The following is a 23,891-nucleotide window of genomic DNA, read 5'->3' as shown; positions in this document are numbered from 1 at the left end:
ATCATTGATCCAAGTCTTTCTGGATCCCTCACATGGCTCACTCTTTGCAGGTACAATAGTACTTATTACATTTATCCACTTCAGTTCCTTCTCCATCTGCCTCTTTCAACAAGAGTACAAATGACCTAATGACCTGCTGCTGCCCATTATTTGCCCAGCTCCTGGTAGAAAGGAGCCTGATGGAGCTCATGGCTGTTCCCTGCCTTCTCAAGGCTGGCAGCAAGGTGGAAAATAGGAGAACGGTTTCACTTCTCTGGCAGCCTTCAGAAATCCTAGGGACTTCGTCTGCATGGGTCAACCTGGTCCACACCACCCCTGGCAGGCCTTGGCAGCTAGGAAAGCCACTCCTCCCTGTCACTTCCCGGAGGGGAAGGCGGGGTTCCACTTTTTCCTCACCTCTCAATAAAAGTCAGGAGACTTCCCGAGAAGCTCCACTTTCAGAGCTGCATGCAGTCACACCTTCCGTCTTTCTTCCAAAGCTAGAGCTATGAGTCAGGCTGCTGGGGCCCAGCTGATACAGGTCAAAGACAGCCCAGTGGCTTTGGAACTGAGCTGCTGAGATGGAACTTGGGAAGAAAGGGACCATCCTGGAACTCATTCTCTCTTAGACCAGCTACTCAGAAAGCGTGTTTTCGTCCCACAAGCTGGGATAGGCATTTTTCACGTCCTGAAACCACACTTGCTGAATCACTGACACATTTGAACCTCACCCACAAAATGGAAAATGGTAAGTCATTTTTCTCTGCCTGTTACAGAAAGAGAGACAGACTGAAAGACAAAGAGTGACAGAAAGACAGAGACAGAATAATGGGTTCTGTGCAAAGAAAATTACTGATTAAAACATTATTTTGATGTTGTCTCATCAAAAAGCTTGTCTACTAAAAATCTAGCATTTTATTTCTGGAAAACTAAGCAAAATAGCAAAAATGTTCTCTCTTTGAGGTTTTTATATGTTCTGTTTGTGTTTTTATACCATAGTGATTTCAACATTCTTTCTACTCCAGGGCCCAAGTCATGGAACTCTCCCTTGTAACAAATATTATTTGGGGGAAAATTGCTGGAACTGAGCTTGACAGTGGAGGAGGCAATTTGCTGACATAGACCTCCACCTTTGTACATAATAAAAGGTTGTGTCTCATCATGTGTTGTTAGGATCTGAGATTTAGAGCTGGAAAGTGTTTTAGAAAGCCTAGAGTTTAATTTCCTTGATTTTACAGATTAATGAGTTGAAGATCAAAAAAGGGAATGAGCAGGTCTCATGAGCAAGAAATAGAAAATGGATATGAGGGGCAGCTAGGTGGAGCAGTGGATAGAGCACCAGACCTGAATTCAGGAGGACCTGAGTTCAAATCTGGTCTCTGACACTTAATACTTCCTAGCTGTGTGACCTTGATCAAGTCACTTAACCCCAGCCTCAAAAAAAAAAAAAAATGGATATGAACTCAGGCCCTCTTTATCTCCAAATCTACTACTCTTTACAAGTCTGGATGCCTGATGGTCTATGTCCCCTACTCTTTCCTAATTGTATAGTTTTAGACAAAGTATTTATTCTTTGTGCCTCAGTTTTCCTTAAATAAAATAATAACTATTGAGCCACTAGGATAGAAGGGAGGAAAAAGAACAGGTAAATGGGAGATATCCATGAATACTTATATCATTTACAACCAGAAGAGATATTAGATGTGATCTAGTTTCTCCTGCTTGGTTTATAAATGGAAAAACAGAGATGCATTGACTCTATAACTAGGTCCTCTCCAGCTCAGAAATTCTGTGATGATTGTTTCCCCATCCTTTCAGATACCTTTTCTTCCCTATTCCTCCCGTCATTATTATTAGTGACCATTCACTTTTTTTTTTAACCAATTTTTTCTTTTTAATTGCTTCCATTTCTGGTTCAATTTCCCCACTTGTCAATCCATATTTTTAAGCCTTAATTTCTCAGCCTTCTTGGATCCACCCTCATTCCACTCCACAATGAGATCATAGCCCTGGACCACAGGTTAGATGGGTGTGGTTTCCCTTGTAAATAGGACCACATCCTGCTACACCTTTTCATTTCCTTTTAACTCTTCAAAAACTGCATTTGGGTGCAGAAGCTTTTTTTTTTCCTTCCATTTTTCTGTGTGTGTGTGTGTGTGTGTGTGTGTGTGTGTGTGTGTGTGTGTGTAATTTTCTTTCTTTCTTTCTTTCTTTTTTTTTGACTAAAGGTCTGCAGGGTTTTCCCCAAGATTTTCAAGATTGGCCACTCCCTCTCCCAACATTTTTATACAGATGAAGTGAAGTGAAAATAAAAATCAATGATTGCTTAGTTCTTTAAACATAAGCCCATAAGAAATGATTTTTTAAATTTGATTCCTAACTAGGATCCCGGATCTAGAGTTGGCAGAAACCATCATCTAAGTCAACTTGCTCATTTTTAAAATGAAGAAACTGAGACTCTGAGAGCTGGAAGTAGTGGACTGAGGACTTCCTCTAAAAAAGACTTTTAGACCTTGCCCAGGTTAGGATCGGTGTCAACTGATGCAACAATAGGAATTAGTGAAATTTGCTTTAGATATGGTCAAGCCCAACCCAGGCCTGATTTCCAGAGCCTGCATTAATTACATCCTTATTTGACTCAGACAATACTAGTGATAAAAATGAAGGAAAAACATAGTAGAAGGACAGAAGCTTGACTCTTGGGGGATGGATGACTTAAAGCTTTTAGACAATATCTTTATTTATTTTTTCTTTCTCAGAATCCAAAAAGGAGAAACCAGAAGGAGGCAACTTGAAAAAATCCCCCTTTAACTTATTCATGAATCAACTGCAGAGAAAAAAATCCTCTGAGAAAGAGAGAAAATCCCAGAAAGACTTGGTCAGCAGATTGTTTAAGGGTTCTAAACCCAACCCTCCCCAAAATGACCTTAAAAAGGAGAACAGTGAGTTGGAAATGACCGATTCACAACCTGAAAAGAAAATGGAGGTGGAGGCCGAGATTACAACTAAAACTGAGACCAATTCCAAGACACCAACCACCTCAGAAACAGGTTACCTCTGACTAACTTTATGTCGCTGTTGTTTTTAATGACAATTCTGAAAGCCATCTTCTAACCATGGGGGAACTTAAATCATATTTGTTGGAACTTGTTCTTTCAGGGCATCTTGGTTTTGAAGCTGGAAGAAGGTATCTCTTGACAGTAGAGGTTCTTAACTCTTTTGGTGTCATAGACCCCAAATGTAGGGCCTAGTGAAGCTCATGAATCCCTTATCTAAATAATATTTTTATATAAATGAAGGAAATGCTCAATTTCACTTAGAAGTTAGCAAAAACAGTGATGTCCTTTTATTTTTCCTATCAAAGATTACAGATTCTTTATGATCTCTCCAGCACCAGGTTATGGACCCTCGGTTAAGAACTCCTGATTTAAAAGAAAGCAGTTTAGTAATCAGTGAAATTTTATTCTGTTTTTCTATCTTGAGTTGCATTAAAGAAGTCTAGCTCCCAGGAATTGGGAAGCAAAGTTCCCAGTGAACTTTGGTCAGTCCACATCTGGAGTTTTGTGTTGTTTGGGGCAAGATACTGGTAAACTGAAGAGTAGTTGTATTGTGTTACTTCATTAAATGCTTTTGCTTTTGTACAAATTGTGTCTTCGAGCTTTCTAGTTAAATGTAAGCTCATTGATAGGGGCTTTTTCAGCTGTTGTATAGAGGATTTTACTAGCAAAGTAGTTAAAACTTAGGTTAACTTTGTGAGCGTTTGCAAGTGAGAGGAGTCCAAGAGGCTATAAATGTAAAGCAATTTGGAAACTTTGAAGTATAATTATTATTGGTATTACTCTCATACTTTGCACAGTCTACTGGAGTGACGGAATAGATCTTTCAATAATCACAAATCCTTCTTTATTTTTATGCCAAAGTAGCGTCTCAGTCACTTGGTACAGAAACAGATTTAGAATCCAACACAGCTAAGATGGAACAGTTCCTGAAGAAGCTGGGAAAGAAATCCAACAGTAGAAGCATTGATCTAAACAACTGTAGATTGACATCCACTGATGCTGCTGAACTTGGTGGGTATATGCAGGAGAAAATTCAGACTTGTAGAAAATTTAACTTTGTAGACTGAGAACTAGAGTGAAGCACCGAAGCCTATCAGAGCCTCAGCTTCCCCATCTCTAAAATGATTAATAATAATATTTGTATTATTATAATCTATCACATGTCATATGTAATATATTAGTTGTGTATTAATTACCTATTAGTATATATATATATATTCTAGATTCAAAGAGTTTGCATTGAGTTTATTGAAAAGTCTCCTTTGGTTCCTGTCTCCTCTTGGTGGTATCATCCAGTTCTTAATTGCCTCTTGCTCCATAGACAACATCTGTTGTTGCAGATTAAATGAGTCCTCAGAACACACTGATAAACTGGAGCGCTGCCTCGCCCCTGAAGGCATGCCATGTGTGGCTTTTTAATTACCCATGGAGTAAAAAGTAGCATTATCAGCAAGAAACATCTGCTTGCCCTAAATTTGAGCCTGGGTGGGAAAAAAGATGACCTTGCTTTCTCTCTCCAAGGATTATTCATTTAACCAAACTCCGTGTCTAATCTGAAATGGAAATGATGTAGTATCTACAAATGAAAAAAAACACAGCTAGGTTTGCTTTTTTTTTGGGGGGGAGGTGTTTTTGTTGTTGTTTTACCAAAAAAGTCCTGTCACTACAAAGGAAAAGGAGACTTTAGTCCCATAGAAAAGCAATTTAAAAGTTAAATATTATAAACTCATATATCACAGCTGGAATGAATTTACTTCAACCTATTAATTTTACATTTGTGGAAACTAAAGTCCAGAGAAGGGAAGCAATTGATCCAAATTTATCCTGTTAATTAGTGGTCATGCTAGGGCTGGAACTCAGCTCTCCCAACTCCTGTGCTACTATTTTTTCTGCTATAACACTATAATTTTTCTCCATCACCGTGGCATAAGAGTCACTGTTGCTATTGAAGGAAGCATTATATTGTTTTAACCTTTTGATTTTATTTGTAATTTGGATGCTTTTTGTTATTAATTTGTTATTAATATCCATTATTTGTTAATATAATCATTATCAGTCTTTCTATTCACATTCATTGAAGACTTTCTTACAATGAAAAAAGCAGTTCCACCAAAGTAACTGAAAGTGACATAGGAAATAATGAAAGGCATGAATTCAGAAAAATCTAAGAAAATTTATGAACTAATTCAAAGATAAGTGAGCAAAACCATAAATATAAGATTTTCAATAACAATACTGGTTGTTTAAAAAAAAAAAAATTTGAAAGACTTGAACTCTGATCAATGCAATGACCAACAATGATCCCAGAAGAACAATGATGTATCATGCTATCTACTTTTTTACCAGGGCAGAGATGGACTAGAGATGCAGAAGGAGACCTACATTTCCAGACTTCCATATATAGATCTGTTTTGCTTCTCTATCCTTATTTGTTATAAAGAAAGGCTTGAAGAATAAGAAGTAATTTGAGGGAAGAGTAAGAATGATAAAGAAAAAAAATCAAACAACTAATAAAACATTTTAAAAATACACAGGAGGGAAGAGAAGGAAGTTCAGAAGGGTACATGGACAGGCAGAGCTAGTATTCTTACCAGATTAAATCCTATGTGTGTATAGATAGATAGATATACCTTTATATATATATATATATATATATAGAGAGAGAGAGAGAGAGAGAGATGTAATAATCATGATTTCATATTCAATCCTCTTTTATCTTTTCTAATTATCTTTTGTTTGTTCTTTTAATATTCTTTTTTCTTCTTTAATTATCATTTTCTAAAAGTGGCTAGTAGCAATTCTCAGAATGTATTGATAAACTGGAGCTCTATGTAAGGCCCCAAATTGTGCCATGTGTGGCTTTTTAACTACCTATGGAATAAAAAGAGCATTATCAGCAATTAATATCTGCTTGGTCTAAATCTGAGGCTTGATAATAAGAAGGGTGACTTTGGTTTTCCCCTCTAAGGATTACTCATTTGACAAAATTCTGTGTCTATCTTGACATAAAATAACAAGTAATAGCATCCATAAATAGAAAGAACACAGTTAGCTTCTTTTGCAGGGGGGAAGAGAAGAGAACTATTTGTGAATAAGAAAACCAGTTATTCACTGTGTCAGCAGCAGCTCTGTCTTGCCTCATGGGCTAGTCAAGAATTTCCATGAAAATAATCAATACTACCTTTGATATATAATTAATATAGGGAACTTAGAATTGAGTCCTTGATGTGAACAAATCCAGCCCACGTGAAGTCCAAAGAGGTCTCCCTCCAACCCGAAATGGCCCCAGCAAGGCAGCAGTTGAAGAAGCTAAATGCATGGTTAAGTCAACCTTTTGTTGTTAACTATTAAATATTCTGTAAGTGTCCCTTCTGATTCCATTTCCAAACATGATTGTCTTGTATCAGGCCCAGATATCAGCACTTTCTGTGCCCTGCTCCCCCACCTCTTTGAACTCTTCAAACAACTCTTTCTCTGGGGCAAACTGAGGCAAAGTATGGAAATAGAGAACTCATTTGAGTTCTTTATCTCTCTTAGCACTCTGTATGGTTCTCTCCAGCTCAATCTCAGCCCAAATAACAGTCTTTCTGTGGGAGTTAAAATGTCCTCTTCTCCTTCCTTCTCAGATTATCCTGACCAAAACTGCTTGTTGGAGGAGACTGTGATGTTGGGTGTAAGGCAGTCCCTGTCTTCTCACACTATCTCCCCACTGCCTCTCTCTCCAATACTGCTGGAATTCTTCGTTTCCTCCATGGTGCACTTGCTTACTTCTCACCTGTCCCCATCCTTTAGGAGAAGGGAGACTGTCTTTTCAGATACAGTCATTGATCCTTTAATTCTGGAATCAGAGAACACTGGGACTTTCTGCTCTTTCCTGTCTCATAGTCTTTTGCCTCTATACTTAGAAAAGGGCAATTATCTTTCAACATTTGTTCTCTGGAATCAAAATTGGCCATTTTATTGAAGTGAAGCTGCCTTTTAATGTTGTTTTCATTTACATTATTGTAGTCACTGTGTATCTTGGTTTTGTGAATACAAATCTTCTGGAGGGGCGTAATATTATCCATATTTACTCAAGGTATTCAATCCAGAGTAAACATACTATTTGTACTGCAGGAAATAAAGTATGCTCCACCCTTCTTCCTTTACCTTTCATTGCAAATATATAAACAACAACAAAATAATAATAATAATAAGTGAGCAATAAAAAGTACTCTTTTAAATAAAATTTTTATTTTTTGTTTTTATAGCACCTTCACTCCCCCAGCCTACCTATAGTAACTCCTTATCACAAAAAAACAAAAAAACCAAAAACATAATAAATAAAGGCAGCTCAGAAAAAATAATAAGATCAATCTAGTCCAATATATATACATAATTGAACAATGACTGTCTCGTGATATCCATGAATTTGTTGCCTATTCCTGTTGCTTTCTATTTCCTCCTAGTTGCTTTATTGCCTCTTCTTCCAGACCTGGAAGAACTGGATGTTTCCTGGAATGACTTCATAGGTGGAGCTCTCAAGCCCACCATGTTACAAATTCATCATATCAGCAAGTTAAAAATCCTCCGACTGAACAACTGTAGACTCACAACCGATGATGTCTTAGCATTAGGTATGATACCTATTTTCTTTTTTGTTTTGTTTTGTTTTTCACATGTTTTCTTGAAAGAGAGGAATATGGGAAATTCTCAATCAGGGAGAGTTTAACCTGAAATCAGCTACAGATTTTTAATGTCTACACAATCATCCCCAGAAATGAGGAGGAAAACATTTAGAATGTTTACCATGTTTTTACCAGAATTTCTCTCCCTAATGACAATTACAATAATAATGGATTGAAATCAAGACAAAATGTATTAAGCATCTGTTTATTAAACAAAGCACTGTTTTGGGCATTGGAAGAAAGTCAACAATGAAAAAGACTGGATCTCTATCTTCAGAGTTTTTATTCTAATTGGAGCTAGCTGAAATAAATGCAATAAACTCTAATACACATTTGAAGACTGCATAGGAGAGGAACCTACAAGATACTGAGAGGGAAATAAAGCAAGTTTCATAAAGAAGATGGCATCTGAGCAGAGTATCTAGCTCAAGTTAATTCAACAAATACCTGCTCTGTGCTAGCATTGTGCTAGGTTCTGGAGATACAAGGACAAAAGTGAATTCATTCTTGCCTTCAGGGAACTTACAAATGTCTTGGTGGATTATAATGTCAATATGGATAATTAAATATGAAGTATAGCAATATGGTAACTATTTTCTTGATGTAGAGGATGAAGAGGAAACTCCCTCTGCCAATCAGTTGTCACAATTCTCTATAACTTAAGAGTCTTAAAAGAATTGCCTAGAACACTGAAAAATTAAGTGAATTACCCAGGATCACTCTGTTAGGATGTGTCAATTAAAGAAAGATTATTGTATTCATGTTCTGTTAGGTTCTTACTAAGTGCTAATGAGATAATGAGATATTAGGTTCTTACTAAGTGCTAAGTCGGTATTTAACAATTCTCTAGTTCTGGCCTTTACTGGGAGTTTTACTTGTGAATTCCTGGGGAAGAGCTCGCATGCTTAGGAGGAACAAGTTCATTGGTTGAAGTAATTTTTCCCAGAAGCCCTTGCATTATCCCACGCCCATTCTCTGGGAGGATAAAAGAGGGCAGCTCTGGAAGAAAGAGAGTTTTGTCTGGACGAGACTTGAGCCTGCTCTCTGTAAGAAGGGAAGTTGGCTCTCTACAGGAAGAAGAATCTGTTGAGAGATTTGAGTTGACACAGCAGATCTTCTCCCAGAGAGCGATCGGCAGCTTCTGGAGACAACAGCGCGTTATATATTGGCGTCTACAACTTGGGGCAAGGACTTTTGCTTATCCTGACAAAGACTTATTCTGAGCCCTTCAGAGGAGCTAGAGCAGACCTTCGCATTTAAGGACTTATTCTGAGCCCTTCAGAGGAGCTAGACCAGACCATCACAATGTTTTCCTTTTCTTCTTCTTCTTCTTCAAAAAAAGGAGGTATTAGAGGTTGAATTCAGGTCTTGGTAGTTTTAAAAACAGTCATCTCTCTATGCTATCTAAACAAGAATATATAAAATATTTTTCAATATAAATGAGTAAATAATAGTAAATAACAAGCATTTATATAGCACTTATTATGTGCCAGATAGAGAGCACATTGTCCCCACTAGTGGACCAATGGTGCAGTTTCCAATGATTTCTCTTTGAATTAATCTATAAAGGAGTTAATAGGTACAGGGAAGAGTAATAAAGATCTTGTGTGGGAAGTGGTTCTTGGTAAGGGAGGGCCTCTAAGTGACTGAATTAAATAGAAAGTTCATGACAGACATGGGAACTCACCTGTTTATTGCCACAGTTAAGAGATGGAACCTTGATAACAAAACATAACAAGCTAACCACATTAATTGGAACACAGTGCCCAAAGGATAAGATGAAATAAGGAAGGTAATGGTTTTAATAAGCAGAGCTGGCGATCAGGAATACTTTTGGTTTAAGGGAGAGCTTAACTAAAACTCAACAGAAAAAGGATAACTGGGGGAATAATGAGGGGCACTGTTTGGTTATTGTTTGGAAAATAGGAAGGGAAATTTGAAAGAGTAGGTTGTGGCCAAACTTGGATGCCAAGTAAGGAATCTTGACCTTGTTTGTTAGACAATGGAGAATACTGAAGATTTTTCAGTCCCAGGATCAGTTAGGAATTAGAATGGTTAATATGGAAAAGGTGTGTGGGTTAATTAGAGAGGGGAGAAATGGAAGGCAATGAGACCAGTTGAATGGCTTTTACATTTGTCAAGTAAACCATGACCAGGTCTTGACCTAGGTTGATGGTACTGACAATAATAAACATTAGAAGACATTCATTCTCAAAAAGGACCATGACATCAGGGAGGTGACATGACTTGCAAGTGAATTGGATTGGAGTGAAAGGGGAATCTGTGCAAAATCACCATCCTCACTTTCTCCTAGAGAGCCATCTGGATCAAGTGGCAATATATAGATCAGGACAATTGGAGATGACTGATGAGACAGACCCACTGTGCTGAAAAATGGGGAGATGGGATTTAGCAACTAACTGAATGTCAGGAATGAGAGAAAGGAGAAAGTTAAGGGTGAATCCAAGGGTTTGAATTTGGGTGGATGGGATAAGAACAGTGTCTTAAGAAGTAGAAAAGTAAAGGAAGTTGTTTAGAGAAGATAAAGATAATGAGGTAATTTTAAAATAAGTTGTGTTTGAAGTATTGTGAGACTTTCCTCTGAATGGTTGAAAGGGAGATTTGAAGCTATGGAAATGATGAGATTTCCCAGGGAGAAAATAGGAAGAGAAGGGTCCTTTTCCCTCTATGACATCTTATGGAGACACTGGATCCTCAATGACTCTTGGTTGTACCCATATAATTTACTTAGTTCTGTCTGCCCTCCTCTGGTGAGATTGCATGCTCCAGATCTATGCTATTATTTTTTCCCTGTCAAAAACATAACTGTCTTATATTCTTCAGAGCCTACATAGGCTCATAGGTTTACAAGTTCTTTGCTGAAATGACCTTTACTCATCAAGGAAGCACATTTGTCTGCCTTGTCGCTCCCTCTGTTCTTCTCTCATTGCCCCAACTCTAGCAGCCTTTTCCAAAGCCATTTGGCCTCTCACCCACACAGGCCTAGGAATCCCTTAATGTCCCATTGCCTTCTCCATGTCCTATTCTCCTGGTTGGGCCAGGAACATTCTAAACATGCTGTCTGGGGGCAGCTAGGTGGCGCAGTGGATAAAGCACCAGCCTTGAATTCAGGAGGACCTGAGTTCAAATCTGGTCTCAGACATTTAACACTTCCTTGCTGTGTGACCCTGGGCAAGTCACGTAACCCCAGCCTCAGGAAAAAATAAATAAATAAATAAATAAACATGCTGTCTGGACTTTACCCTAACCCCTACACTGTACTGCTGTCAGACTATTCATTTCTAATATGCTGTTGGTTCAGCTAAACATGGTCTCCATGGAGTTAAAGTGGGTTAAATCCCTCTGTGGGCCAATAGAACACCCTGCCTCACTTTTAATCCTGGCAGCTCAAAAAAGGACACAACTGAGTTCTTGGGGGCTTCTTTTCCCCTTTCCCTACCAAGTTGTATGGAATACTGGATTGATCTGGACTCATGCCCCATTTCTTACAGGAGAAATCCTTAAAACTACCCCAGACTTAGAAGAACTTAACTTATCTTGGAACAGTAACGTGGGAGGAAACCTGAACCAGCTCTTCCAGGGAATTCAGGAGGGGAGCAAGGTCCAAATCCTAAAGTTGATGGACTGTGACCTCACAGCAGAAGATTCAGCATATGTAGGTAAGTGGCCCTTGGGAAAAGTGAGCTAAAGGCAAAATGATGGGGATGCTCTCAGTATTAGGTAGCTTGTTAAAAGAAACCCAGTAGGTTTTTGCTCCTCCTCCCTGAATTCAAAAACATAATTAGATTATTATCACTTTATTCCGGTTAATTCCATAATCCATGTTTCCCCCTTTTTTTTCCAGGTCAGGTCTTACCCCGGATGCAGAATCTTGAAGTGCTTGATCTTTCCATAAATAAAAACATTGGCTGTAGTCTAAATAGTATTGTGCAAGGGCTGAAAAATACTCCTTGCTTGAGAGTGTTAAAGTTACATACTTGTGGATTAACTCAAGGCAGCATCCAGATTTTAGGTGAGTTAAGTTGGTGGAACTGTTTTGCATTTTACTTGGAATCCTTCGAAGAAGTCATGCCCTTTGAAGTTTGAGATCCCCAACAATTGTTCCCAGATCTCAAATCTCTCCCTAAAGGCCATCTCCCATGGAGGAATATATACCCTCCTCCCCTCCACTTGTTACACCTGGAGATGAGCATCTTGGACTGTAGTGAGGTTGAACCTTGGACAAGAGATATGCAGGCCATTCCTGGGTCCATGTTTGGACCTGCCAGAGCTCATGTTCCAAGGTCATAAATTTCAGTAATCAATATGCTTTTATTAAAAAAAAAAAAAAAAAGCTTTCTGTGTATCAGTCAGGAACCCAGAGTCACGTCTACACTAGAGGGAAGCATCCCAAGAAGACTTTAGTGAAGACCTTGCCAAGTAGTAGATAGAGAACTGTTCTCATCTGTGATATATATTGGCTATGGGATGCTGGGCAAGGGCTGAATCTCTCAGGACTTTAGGCAACTTTCTGGGGAAAGTTCTGTAGAAAAGATGTCAGTCTGCATTGGGAAGGAAGTGAGTCTCCTGTGCCAGTGAAATCATAGGTGCTCCCCCTATTCCTTGCATGTAATACAACAGATATTTAGGGAAATTAGGTAAATCTCCAGGAAAACAATGTTATCCTCATTTTTGAAAGAGTCAAAGGCATTGAGCCTTTCTAATCTCATTGTTGCTTTCAAAAAATATTATTGTCAATAGTATTATGTAATAATAGTATCTAACATTTACATAGCACCTACTATGTGCCAGGCACTGTGCTAATGCTTTACAAATATTATCTCATTTGATTCTCACAACTCTGGGAGTTAGGTTGTAAATTATTATACTCATTTTGCAGTTGAGGAAACTGAGGCAAATAGAGCTTAATGACTGAATCTTGCCACTTTTTCTTTGGCCCTCTTGAATCCCGTAACTAACATACCTCCCCAAACGATCAGGGTTTATGCTCCGATTTCAGACTTGCTCAAGAGGCTCACCAAGGAGAGACAGTCTGGGGAGTAGATACTTAGTTACAGAGAGGCAATACACTATCACCATAGAGTCAATCAGTCAAGGATGGCTTATGCCTCATACTCTTTGTCCCTGGGTATGACATTCATCATCTGAAGAGTCCCACTCCACAAATGGCAGAGCAGTGACCAACAAGCATTGGGAGAAGGGGTCTCCTCATCAGGAGCTCCCATACCCCAGAAATCATGGATCCAGTCTGTCATTGTTGTTCAATAATGGGAAGAATGGAGTCAATTCTGGCTAAAAAAAGTTGGGGATGATTCTTGTTCTTTATTGGTGATTTTAGTTGTGTCTTACTCTCTCTGACCCTTTTTGGGGATTTCTTAGCAAAGATACTTCATTGGTTTTCAATTTCCTTCCACAGTTCATTTTACAGATGAGGAAACTAAGGAAAATAGGGTTAAATTACTTACCCAGTAAGTGTCTGAGACCACATTTGAATTCAGGTCTTCCTGACTCCTACCTCCATTGCCTCATCCAACTGCCCCTTATCTACCTCAGGTTAAAATTCATATCCTAGCTAAAGAAGTTTAGCATTAAATGACCCTAGGAAATTAAGTTAACAGAATAAACTGTAGGATATAAACTAGCAGGGGCCTTAGAGATGGTCAAACCCATTGTCTGCCAGTAAGGAACTTCTCCGAATCACCCTGCTCGGCGCCCCAACAATTGTGTCCTTCCCAGACTGGCTTGAACAAACCTAAAATCAGGGAATTAAAGTCTCTGGAAATGCTATAGTTGGTTATAGGATTCAAGGGAATTAAATAAAAAGTCACTGCAGACAGAGCACAGTAAGGGAGGAAGCTCTCAATAAAGTCTTGAGAGCAAAAAGTTCCCAGCTGCCCTTCTGCCACGAGGTACGAGATAGACTTTTTTGTTTTCTCACCATCTGCTGGAAGTCAGAAAGGGATTCTTCTTTTCTTGGTAGGCGCTGCTTTTGGCCATTTGCCCGAGTTAAGGACACTGGACCTGTCCAGCAACAAGGAGGTTGGGGGAGGGTTTAAAGACTGCGCCGCCCATTAGCTCATCTGAAGTATCTCCAAGTTTTGGACCTTCACCAGTGTTCCTTATTGGAAGAAGATATAGCATCTCTGAGTAAGAGCTGAGGAGAACTATGGGGACTGAATATGAATCAAAGTATAGTATTTTTATCTTTTTTGTTGTTTGTTTGTTTTTTTTCTTTTTTGTGTTTTTTCCTCCTTTGACTTTTTTTTTTTTTTGCACAGCATGATGGATATGGAAATATGTTTAGAATAATTGCATATGTTTAACCTCTATCAGATTGCTTGTTGTCTTGGAGAGGAGGAAAGGTGGGGGAGAGGGAGAAAAATTTCTAAGATTAAGTTTTGGAAAGGAGAATGTCGAAAACTATTTTTGCATGTATTTGGAAGAAAAAAAATGCTATTTTTAAAAAAGAGCTAAGGAGGAGCTCTACAAACATAAGCCACTGACCACATGATTCCATTTCTGCATTGGAGCTTCCTTCTCCTCTGCCCCAAGCAGCAATCCGGATAGTGCATGCAGGGTGGGCCCGTGGGATCCTGAGCAAGGGTATTCACTTGGGGTCATCTCTGGTCAAGAAGGGCTTGCATCCTGTTCTGCCCTTGACTGCCTGTGTGACCTAACACAAATCACTTCCCCTCAATTTCCTTCTCTGTAGGATAAGTGGATTGAAAGGATGGTTAGAAGACTCCTAGTTTTAAACTTTATAGGAGGAAGTTTGTCTTTGCTCTGTCTGCACAGGCATTCTCTCTCCCCCACCCAGTCTATCTTTTCTTTTTCTCTTCCTCTCACAGTATAAAATAATAATAATAATAATAATAGCAGCTGTGATTTATGTAGTGCTTTAAGCTTTGCCAAGTACATTACAAATATTATCTTATTTGATCCTCACAACCACCCTTGGAAGTGGGTTCTATTATTGACTTTATTTTTACAAATGAGGAAACTGAGGCAGACTGAGATTCAGTTATTTGCCCAGGATCATAGTATCTGAGGCTAGATTTGAATCAGATCTTCCTGACTTCAAATCTAAAGCCCAATTATTAGGGGAAGATTGTGGGTGAGTGGGAGTTGTTGTTGTTGTTGTTGTTTTTTAATTTCAGCAAAGAAAGCCATGTTCTTCAATGTGATGGCCAAACAGAAATCAGAGAAGGTGTGCCTATGAGAATATGTACCAGGCAATGTAGATGAAAGGAACCCAAAGCATACACTCTGTCATTTAAGCTTCACCTGGTGGGGGGGGGTGGCAGGAAGTTGCTACAGGACCGCCCCCCCCCCCCATTTTGCAGGTTTGGAAACTGAAGTAATTTGCTTGGGGCCAATAACTAATAAGTATCAGAGGCAGGATTTGAACCAGGACTTCATGATTCTAACACTTGATGGTGTAGTGCAGTGGTCCTCAAACTTGTTAAATAGGGCCCAGTTCACTGTTCCTCAGACTGTTGGAGGGCCGGACTATAGTAAAAACAAAAACTCACACTCTGTCTCTGCCCCTCAGTCCATTTGCCATAACCCAGTGGGCCGCATAAATGTCCTCAGCGAGCTGCATGTGGCCCACAGGCATAATTTGAGAACCCCAGGTGTAGTGGGTCCTGGGGCTTGGAGTTAGAAAGACCTAAAATTTGGTCTCACATTCCAGCTCTGTGACCTCGGGCAAGTCACTTAACCTTGTCTGCCTCAGTTTCCTCATCTGTAAAATGGGGATAATAATAGCATCTACCTTTCAGGATTGTTGTAAGGATCCAATGAGATAATATTTGTAAAGAACATAGCACAGTGCCCGGTCCATTGTGGCACTTAATAAATGCTTGTTCCCTTTTCTTCTTCTACCTATATTAGGCCTCTGTGTCATAGGATGATCATTTTATATTTGGAAGGGACCTAAGAAATCATCAGGTCAGAGAGCTTAGGAAACTTCAGAGTGTCATATATTTATAACTGGAAGGGATTTTAGAAGCCATTGAGTTAAAACTCATTTTACTGATGAGGAACCTGAGGCACAGAATAAGTGCCTCAATGACTTGACCAGGGTCATAACTAGAAGTGGCTCTAGATAAAGATCATCCTGGTCATGTTCTCATTTTATTCTTCAAAAAGGATGATTTGAGAGATAGGGGATCTTGGTTCTCAGCATTATTATGAGAATATCTACCTCTATCGCATCATCACTGATAAACACATTATCAGGTGAAAAATTGTTGGAAAGATTATCTTAATCTCACCCTGTTACATTTGGAGAAGATAAAAATAAAGTTCATCTTCCCAACTCTCAGTGCAGAATTATTATTATTAATGTTATTAATAATTGGTGATTTATCAATTATTAATATTATTAATAATATTAATTGGTGATTTCTTTGATCTGATCCTTCAGAAAGCCCTAAAGAACTTCCAGGCTTAGAGCATAATTAGATATCAGTGTTTATCTAAAGCCCACTCACAAGTGTGTCACTCTGTGATATTTTAAAAGCCCAGGTGATCCCTTTACTGTCCAGTCTTCAGGAATTGGATCTATCGGCCAACAAGAAGGTGGGCAGCTCTTCTGAAAATCTCCTCAGCAGGCTTCGGTTTTTGCCAGAGTTGGCAACTTTAATCATCAATGGCTGCGCGTTAGGAAAGGATGCATTCACAGCTTTTGGTAAGAGAACTCTTGCCTAGCAGAGGGAATCTAGCTTTTTTCTAATGTGAGCATGCTCTTCTTCTTCATAAGTCCTATCCCATTGAAAATGTATATTGTCCTTCCACTATCACAGTGTTCCCTTCCTGCCACTGCCCCCATGCTCCCCACATATTTGAAGCTTATCTTGATATTCTCCTAATATTTCTAAATCAAAATAAATAACTTTGAATTGGAGCAAGTATTTGAAAAGGGAAAACAGAGATACCTGATAAAGCACAGCACATTTCTTCAACTCAAGCTCTATTTGTTTTTCTTTGGAACTATAATGGAACCAATCTGTGTTTTTGACTCCTTTGTTTTCTCTAAGACAACAGAAATTGTTTATGCTTACCTTTTCAGCTGAAGCCTCCATGTATCTCCCTGCCCTGAAGACACTGGACCTTTCTTGGAATAAGTACGTTGGAGGAAACCTAAATCTGCTTTTAGAAACTCTGAAGCTTTCAGCTGCCCTCCAAGTGCTGAGACTGAGAAGCTGCTCCCTGATCTCTGAAGACATGGCTGTCCTGGGTATGTATGTACCTATTACAATGAGGTCCTGGTACCTCAAGTCTACATTCTAATATTGTAGAAATTAGGTGGAAATAGTGCTGAGGATGGGCTTGAAGGACAACATGTGATTCTTGGCTCCACAGCTTATTTTCTTTTTTCTTTTTTTTTAAATTAATTTTATAAGTATAATTTTTTGACAGTAAATATGCATGGATAATTTTTTTACATTATCCCTTGTAATCATTTTTCCAAATTTTCCCCTCCCTCCCTCTACTCCCTCACCTAAATGACAAGCAATCCCATACATATTAAATGTATTACAGTATATCCTAGATACAATATATGTCCACAGCTTATTTTCTATGTGACCCTGAACAAGTCTCTCAACTCCTTATCAGCAAAAGGATTTATAATTTATGATAAAATACTTTTAAAGTTTCCCTGCTAGCTTTAAGATTGAGAAAGTTTATGTTTGTATCACTCAGAATATATCTGATATTTGTGATGGGTACACACACAGAAATTGAGTTGGGGAGAAGGCTGGCAGGGGGATGGGTAATGTTCCCAGACTCTCTGGTCTCTCATCTTTAACCAAATTATTTTTATAAAGTTAAATCAATCTGTTTAAAATAAACAGCAAAGGTAGCCTTGAAAGAGAAGACTGCTGATACCTTCTGTTCTGCTACTGCCATCTACTGTTTATTTGTTAAATTATAGTTTAGTGACTTCTTTCCCCAAAAGGGCTCTTTTGTGAGCTCTTCACAGGGCTACTTGAGCTCTTTTATGAGTTAGATCCACAGCCCCATACATTCAGCACAGTAAGAACCCCTCAAATCTGTGTTTCTGACGCCTTTGTTTCTCTCTTCCTCAGCAGGAACTCCACCAGGCTAGCTTGATATTTAGCTTGGGATGATAAATTCCTTTTAACTTCTATCTTCTCCTGGATTTATAAAGATCACACTAGAACCTCCCCTGATGACACTGTTAGGGCAGAGTAGATCTGAAGATCTTTATTTTGCGTTTCTATACTCTCACCACCTCTAACACTTTATAATCACTCTGGATCTCATTTAACTTGTGTGGGCCCTGTCCTTCTCCCTAAGTGCTTTGTCACTATAACTCCAACTACCTAGTCCATGAAGCAATAACCTCCCTAAGGTTAGGTCCTAGATTGAAGAATTTGAGGGTCATCCCCTAAAAAGTGTCATGTGTATTCACATCTCTGTAATTAAAGGCTATATTTTTTCTTTTACTTGACTATCACCTCAGGTGGTAGGAAATTAAAGATATGTCCACCAAGGTTCCACATTATTCTGCTGCAAGCATTTTCCACTCCTAGTTCACACTAGTACCATACCCTATGATTCAAAGGCTTCGTCCAGGATAGTGGTCATGCCCTCGAAAAATAAGGGATTGAAGTAGGTCCCCTCTGACTATATTCATTGACAACCTGTCCTCTGGTGTTGGGTCCCCAGCCAAAGAGGATAATATTTTGTTCTCCAGAAGTGTCTTTGCATTTTCCATAGTCTATCCTCCCAATTTCTATGATGGACTCCAACTTATTTAGAAAATCCCACCCAGAAACATAGATAGTAACTAGTTCCCAAGTAACAGCTTTTGTAAATCTGGGAACTTGGGTTATCTCCATAGTTTTGAGCAGTTCATACATAAGATATCAACTACATTATCATCCCGGGAAAGGTTTTTACCTTCCCCAGTACCTTACATCCCCTCCATTCCGAGAGGAGAGCACCAAAGTGAACAAATTCCTTTCAATGATGTCTTTATCACACAGCTGTTCAATCATTTCACTCATGTCTGACTCCTCCTGATTCCATTTGGATTTCACTCAACAGTGTCAAAAGTCATGAAGCTGTTACCAGCAGGTAGTAGGTAGGGGATCCTTCTTGTCTACCCTTTTCTCATCTTCCCGTCAGGATTGCTCTTTGGGGGTTTACCATTTTGGTAAATATTTGATACACAGACTATTGTGACCTTCTTGTTGGTCCTGTAGGACCAAGATTAGAGCTTTAAAGCATCATAGAAACTACTTAAAATTGTTCCCATGTGACTTCTGATACACTGGGTCAGCAGGGCATCCATTCACTTCTATTATGTGTTTTGTTTAAAAAAGTTCTCACTGAAAATATGGGATTGTGAAAGATGGAGAAGGTACCTGGTGACATAAAGAATATTCTAGTGCAGGGGGAGTATTTAGGAGAAGCATTGGTTTCTAGGCTATAAGAACAGGGAAGAAGAAAGGAAACAATTTTGTTGCAAAAGTATTTTCAGGTATCATCGAAGAAAACACTACTGCAAAATTCTTATTCAATACCAGGTAGCCAATACCTGGAACGATAGAACAGGATTCCTCAGCTCTACTTTCGCCTGAAAATCCCTGCAAGTCCATCAGTTAGGGAATGGCTAAAGATTCTACATATATATATATATATATATATATATATATATATATGTTATATGAGGGCCAGCTAGGTGGTGAAGTGGATAGAGCACAGCCGTGAAGCCAGGAAGACCTGAGTTCAAATCTGATCTCAGATATTTAACACTTCCTAGCTGTGTGATCTTGGGCAAGTCACTTAACCCCAATTGCCTCAGGGGTGGGGGGAGAAAAAAAAAACTAGGAGAAAAAAGAAGTATGTCTGTTCCTTGAGGTTAAGGCTTCAGCACTATGCACAGAGCTTGACATAGAGCAGAATCAGGGATAATGACTGGACCCATGATTTCACTGGTACAGAAAATTCTTGAAGAAGGACGTTTTCTCTCCCTATAGTGAGTTGGTGTATCCCAAGTCAGTCTTAGAGTGTTTCCTGGGGCCCTGGGAGATGAGGAGACTTGCCCAGTGTCATAATGTACACAGACCAGAGGCTAGACTTGACCCCAAATGTTCCTGATGCCCTTCTGCCCCTCCTCAAGTTCACAGCAGTTTTTTATTGTTGTTTTTCAGCATCTGTTATACAAACCGGCCATCTAACCAAACTGCAACAGCTGGATCTGAGTTACAATGACAGCATTTCAGATGAAGGCTGGGCCATATTTAGCCAAAATGTGCTGTTTTTAAAGGAACTGACCGAGTTGGATATCAGCCTCCGGCCAGCCAGCTTCCGGGAATGTGGCCTGTGGTTTGGCCACCTGCTAGATGGCTTGACCAAACTGCCCCGGCTCTCTGAGCTGGGAATCCAAAGGTGGAGGATCTCAGCACCCCATGAGGAAGATCTAGAGTATTTTAACCGTGATCACAAAAGAAGCATCCACTTTGACTATGGAGGATTCCAGTGACACCTGCTGTCCCAGGGCTTAAAAAAAGAAGCCTCCTCTATTTTAAGAAAAAATTATTTATATGGCCCTGGGGTTTAGGAAGCACTTTGCTCACTCTGACCCTGGGAGCAACAACATGCAAGCCTTCTTCTGCCAGTTTACAAATGGGTGCATTGAGGCTCCTAGAAGTTAAGCAGCCACAGAGCTAATAAGAAGCAGATTCAGACGTCGGACCCCGGTCTCCTGATTCCTGATCTAGGGTCCTTCCCAGGGCTACCCTTGCCTGTCTATAATGAAGGTGAGATGATGTTACTTCAACCACATTAGAAACAACTTTGGAACTTTTACAACTGGGCTTACAGCCCGAGAAGATGGAATCTATGAAGGAGCAAGAGAAAAGTGCGCCGTGTGATAATGAGGATAACTAACATTTATACATACACTCCAAAGTTTACAGAATGCCTTACAGACATGACCTTCCCCACGTTTTATAGAAAACAGGCTCTCAGGGCTGGATGACTTATCCATGGTCACCTATTCTAGTGAGAGAAGGATTTGACCCTGAATCCTCCAGATCTCAGGACCAGCAAGTGATCCACAAATCGGAGGTGATAATGAAAGCAAGAATTGCCATCTCCTCATTGGCAGTCAGCCTCTGAGGACAAAACACTATACCCAGGGAAGACCTGAATTTGACAGTGGTGGGACCCTGAGCAATCCACTTTAAAACTCCCTCAGCCTTGCTTTCCTTGTCTATAAAATAGGGATAATATTTAAATTTTAATAATATTAATAATAATATTTTAATTTTTAATATTTAAAATAATTGAATAGAGTGATTATTATCTATAGTAATAATAATAATTTCAAGGTTTGCAAAGTGACATACATTACCTCATTCAATCCTTTCAATAATGCTGGGAAGTAGGTGTTATTATTATCCCCATTTTACAGATGAAGAAACTGAGGCAGAGAGAGATTTAAGCAAACCTTGGTTCTCTGGTTCCATATGGATTATTCTTTCAGTAATAGTACACTGTCTCTCAAAAAGACTATTTGATTTAATAAAAGCAGACCAGGGAACGTGAGAGTCTTGCCACATACTCTGCCATCTTCAGACCAGACCCATTTTGAGGTCAGTTCTGATAGTACATTTTAGAAAAAATATCAATAGCTGGAGGGCATCCAAAGGAGGGGGATGAGGATGGCAAGAGGGCTGGAAATCACTATGTGTGAGAAGGATAAATGGTGGACAAGCCATGTGGTCCCCTCATCCTCACAATGTCTAGAGAAAGTGAGAGAATACCCTAGCACAGTAAACAGATCTTCTGTGACAAACCCATGGGAGGACAGGGACAACAGTCGCATAGGATGGGCTCACAGGGAGGGGTAGCAATCTGCATCAGTGAGGAAAAATTCACAAAGAAGGTCCCAGATCCACTTGACTTGCACATGAGGAAAATGTTCCCCTCTTCCAGACAGAAAGTGGGAGCACTTGGAGGGCAGACTAATTTACTGCAGGGGATAGTTTTGCTTAATTGTATATATCTGTAATGGTTTGTTTCTTTTGCTTTTGATGGACAACGGAGGAAGAAAATCAAAACTGAAAACAAAATTGATTTTTTTAAAAATGTCAATTAAAAATTAAAATTAAAAATTAAATGTCAATTAAAAACAAAAAACGACAACAACAACAAAAAAAAAACCCCTTGCTAACAGAACTATCCCAAAGTACAATGAACAGCTCCTGGAAGCAGGGGCTCCTCCATTACTGGCTGGTATTGTAAGAGGATCCCTGCTTTGAGGCACCGGAGATTCTGCCAAGAAGTCTGGAGTCCCCCAGTCTCACTTAATGCCAGACTGGCACCCTGAGTCACGCACCGCGCCTTTGGGGCTCATTTGGCCCACCCTCGGCATTCTGCAGGCCCAGAGGCCCAGCTGAGGGACTTCCCCAAGGTCACCCCGCTAGGAAGTAGTAGAAGTAGAGTCCAAACCTGCGTCTTCAGAATCCATGGCCAGAATTCTTTGTATCCTACCAGGCTGTTCTGCAGGTGGCTGGTGATTTAGTGAATAGAGTGTGGCACCTGGAGTGAGGAAGACCTGAAGTTCAAATGTGGCTTTGGACACCAACTAGTTGTACAGCTCAGGGCACTACTTTCACCTCAGTCTGCTTCCACTTCCTCATCTGTAAAATGGGAATAACAGCAACACCTCCCTCATATAAGGTTGTTGTGAGGATCAAAGGAGCTTTGGAAGGGCTTTATAAAGGCTGACTATTTTTATGATTGTTATTAAAAGCAGGTGGGAAGGATCCACAGAGTCTGTAGCAAAAGACACAAAGGCAGAGCAATGGAGAAGGCCTAGTTCATCCCCTAAATGCAGCTCCCAAAGGAGGTCACCCAGGAAATGAAGGTCGAGAGCTGAGGCTGTGTGGGACCCTCCAGGGGCCTGTGGAGCTATGTAAGGGAGTCCATCCCATCCCATCCCTACCCTCGACATTTTCCTTCCCGTCATCACATTTCTTGGTCAGTGGACACTAAAGCCTAGCTGGGAGCAGACAAACTTGTATAATGTCAAATAAACTAAAAACAGTAAGGGACAGCTCCCTTCTTTTGCCTCCAAACCCCTTTTATACAGTGTGAGGACTGTGTGGCAATACAGAGAATGCTGGTTCCATTGTTCAGAAAGGCAATCTTCAGAAAGATAATCTTGCTTCCTCCATTAAACCATCTGTGTGATGGAGGCAAGCTTCTTAAGCTCTGTAAACCTCAGTTTTCTTTTTTCTAAAATGGGAATTTTAGGCAAGTCCTCCCTCCAGAGGGAAATCGTGAGATTCATAGGAAACAATGTATTGAACAGACTTTGTAAACTTTAAACAAAGAAATCTATCATGTAAATTTGCATCACTGTTATCAAGTGAGTCTCCTCATAAACCAAAGAAGTCACAGGTGCAGACACCCATTTTACAGCTAAAAATAAGGGAAAAGAAAGGTGTCTAGAGTCCCTCAGTGAGCACAAGATAGCTAGAGCTGGAATGGACCTTAGAAGCCTCCTAGACCAAACCCTCTCATTTTACAAAGGAGCAAACTGAGACCCAGAATTAACTTGGTCAGAGCCACCCAGTGAATCCAAAAGGAGAGCTAAGATTTGACTCAGAAGTCAAAGTCTAGAGATCAGAGGTCATGGATGGAACCTTAATCCACTTGTTCAAGCTCCCTCATTTTACAGACATGGGTCACACAGCCCATAAGAACCCAGACTCCCTCCCAGCTCCAGGTCTGACACTCTAACACTCTACACAATCACATGCTTCTCCACAAGCGGAATAATCAACCCTCCAAAAATATGCAACAAGAGCCAAAAGACTGAGTTTTGTTTTTTGTTTTTTTAAATTGGAAAAAAAAAAAAAAAGGATTGTTTCTCGGGACACATAGGTTTTATAATTACTGACAATGAAAACAGGGCCAAATAAATTTTATCATAATGAATAATTATAATACTACAGTGCACAATTTTTGTGCATTTTTGGATCTTTTTTTATTGAGAAAAAAAAAAAAAGGATTGTTTCCCCAGAGCACATATGTTTTATAATTATTGACAATGAAAACAGGGCCAAGTAAATTTTATCATAATTAATAATTATAATAATACAGTGTACAATTTTTG

At 39.5% G+C, this 23,891-nt stretch overlaps 1 protein-coding gene across 1 annotated transcript; it reads left to right on the top strand.

Moving 5' to 3' along the window:
• The first annotated feature begins 423 nt into the window (after positions 1–423).
• Positions 424–22,820, top strand: LRRC31 (leucine rich repeat containing 31). The gene is given in 11 exon segments (XM_074298159.1): positions 424–727; positions 2,739–3,029; positions 3,903–4,049; positions 7,487–7,654; positions 11,218–11,385; positions 11,571–11,738; positions 13,707–13,793; positions 13,796–13,873; positions 16,251–16,418; positions 16,800–16,967; positions 19,915–22,820. Coding segments are annotated over 11 exon segments (1,785 nt in total). The 5' UTR covers positions 424–717; the 3' UTR covers positions 20,247–22,820.
• The last annotated feature ends 1,071 nt before the right edge of the window (positions 22,821–23,891 follow it).

This window comes from Sminthopsis crassicaudata, chromosome 3 (assembly GCF_048593235.1).
Source record: "Sminthopsis crassicaudata isolate SCR6 chromosome 3, ASM4859323v1, whole genome shotgun sequence".
Lineage (NCBI taxonomy): Eukaryota > Metazoa > Chordata > Mammalia > Dasyuromorphia > Dasyuridae > Sminthopsis > Sminthopsis crassicaudata.
Note: the sequence above shows the minus strand (reverse complement) of the source record. Positions and strands in the feature narration are given on the sequence as shown.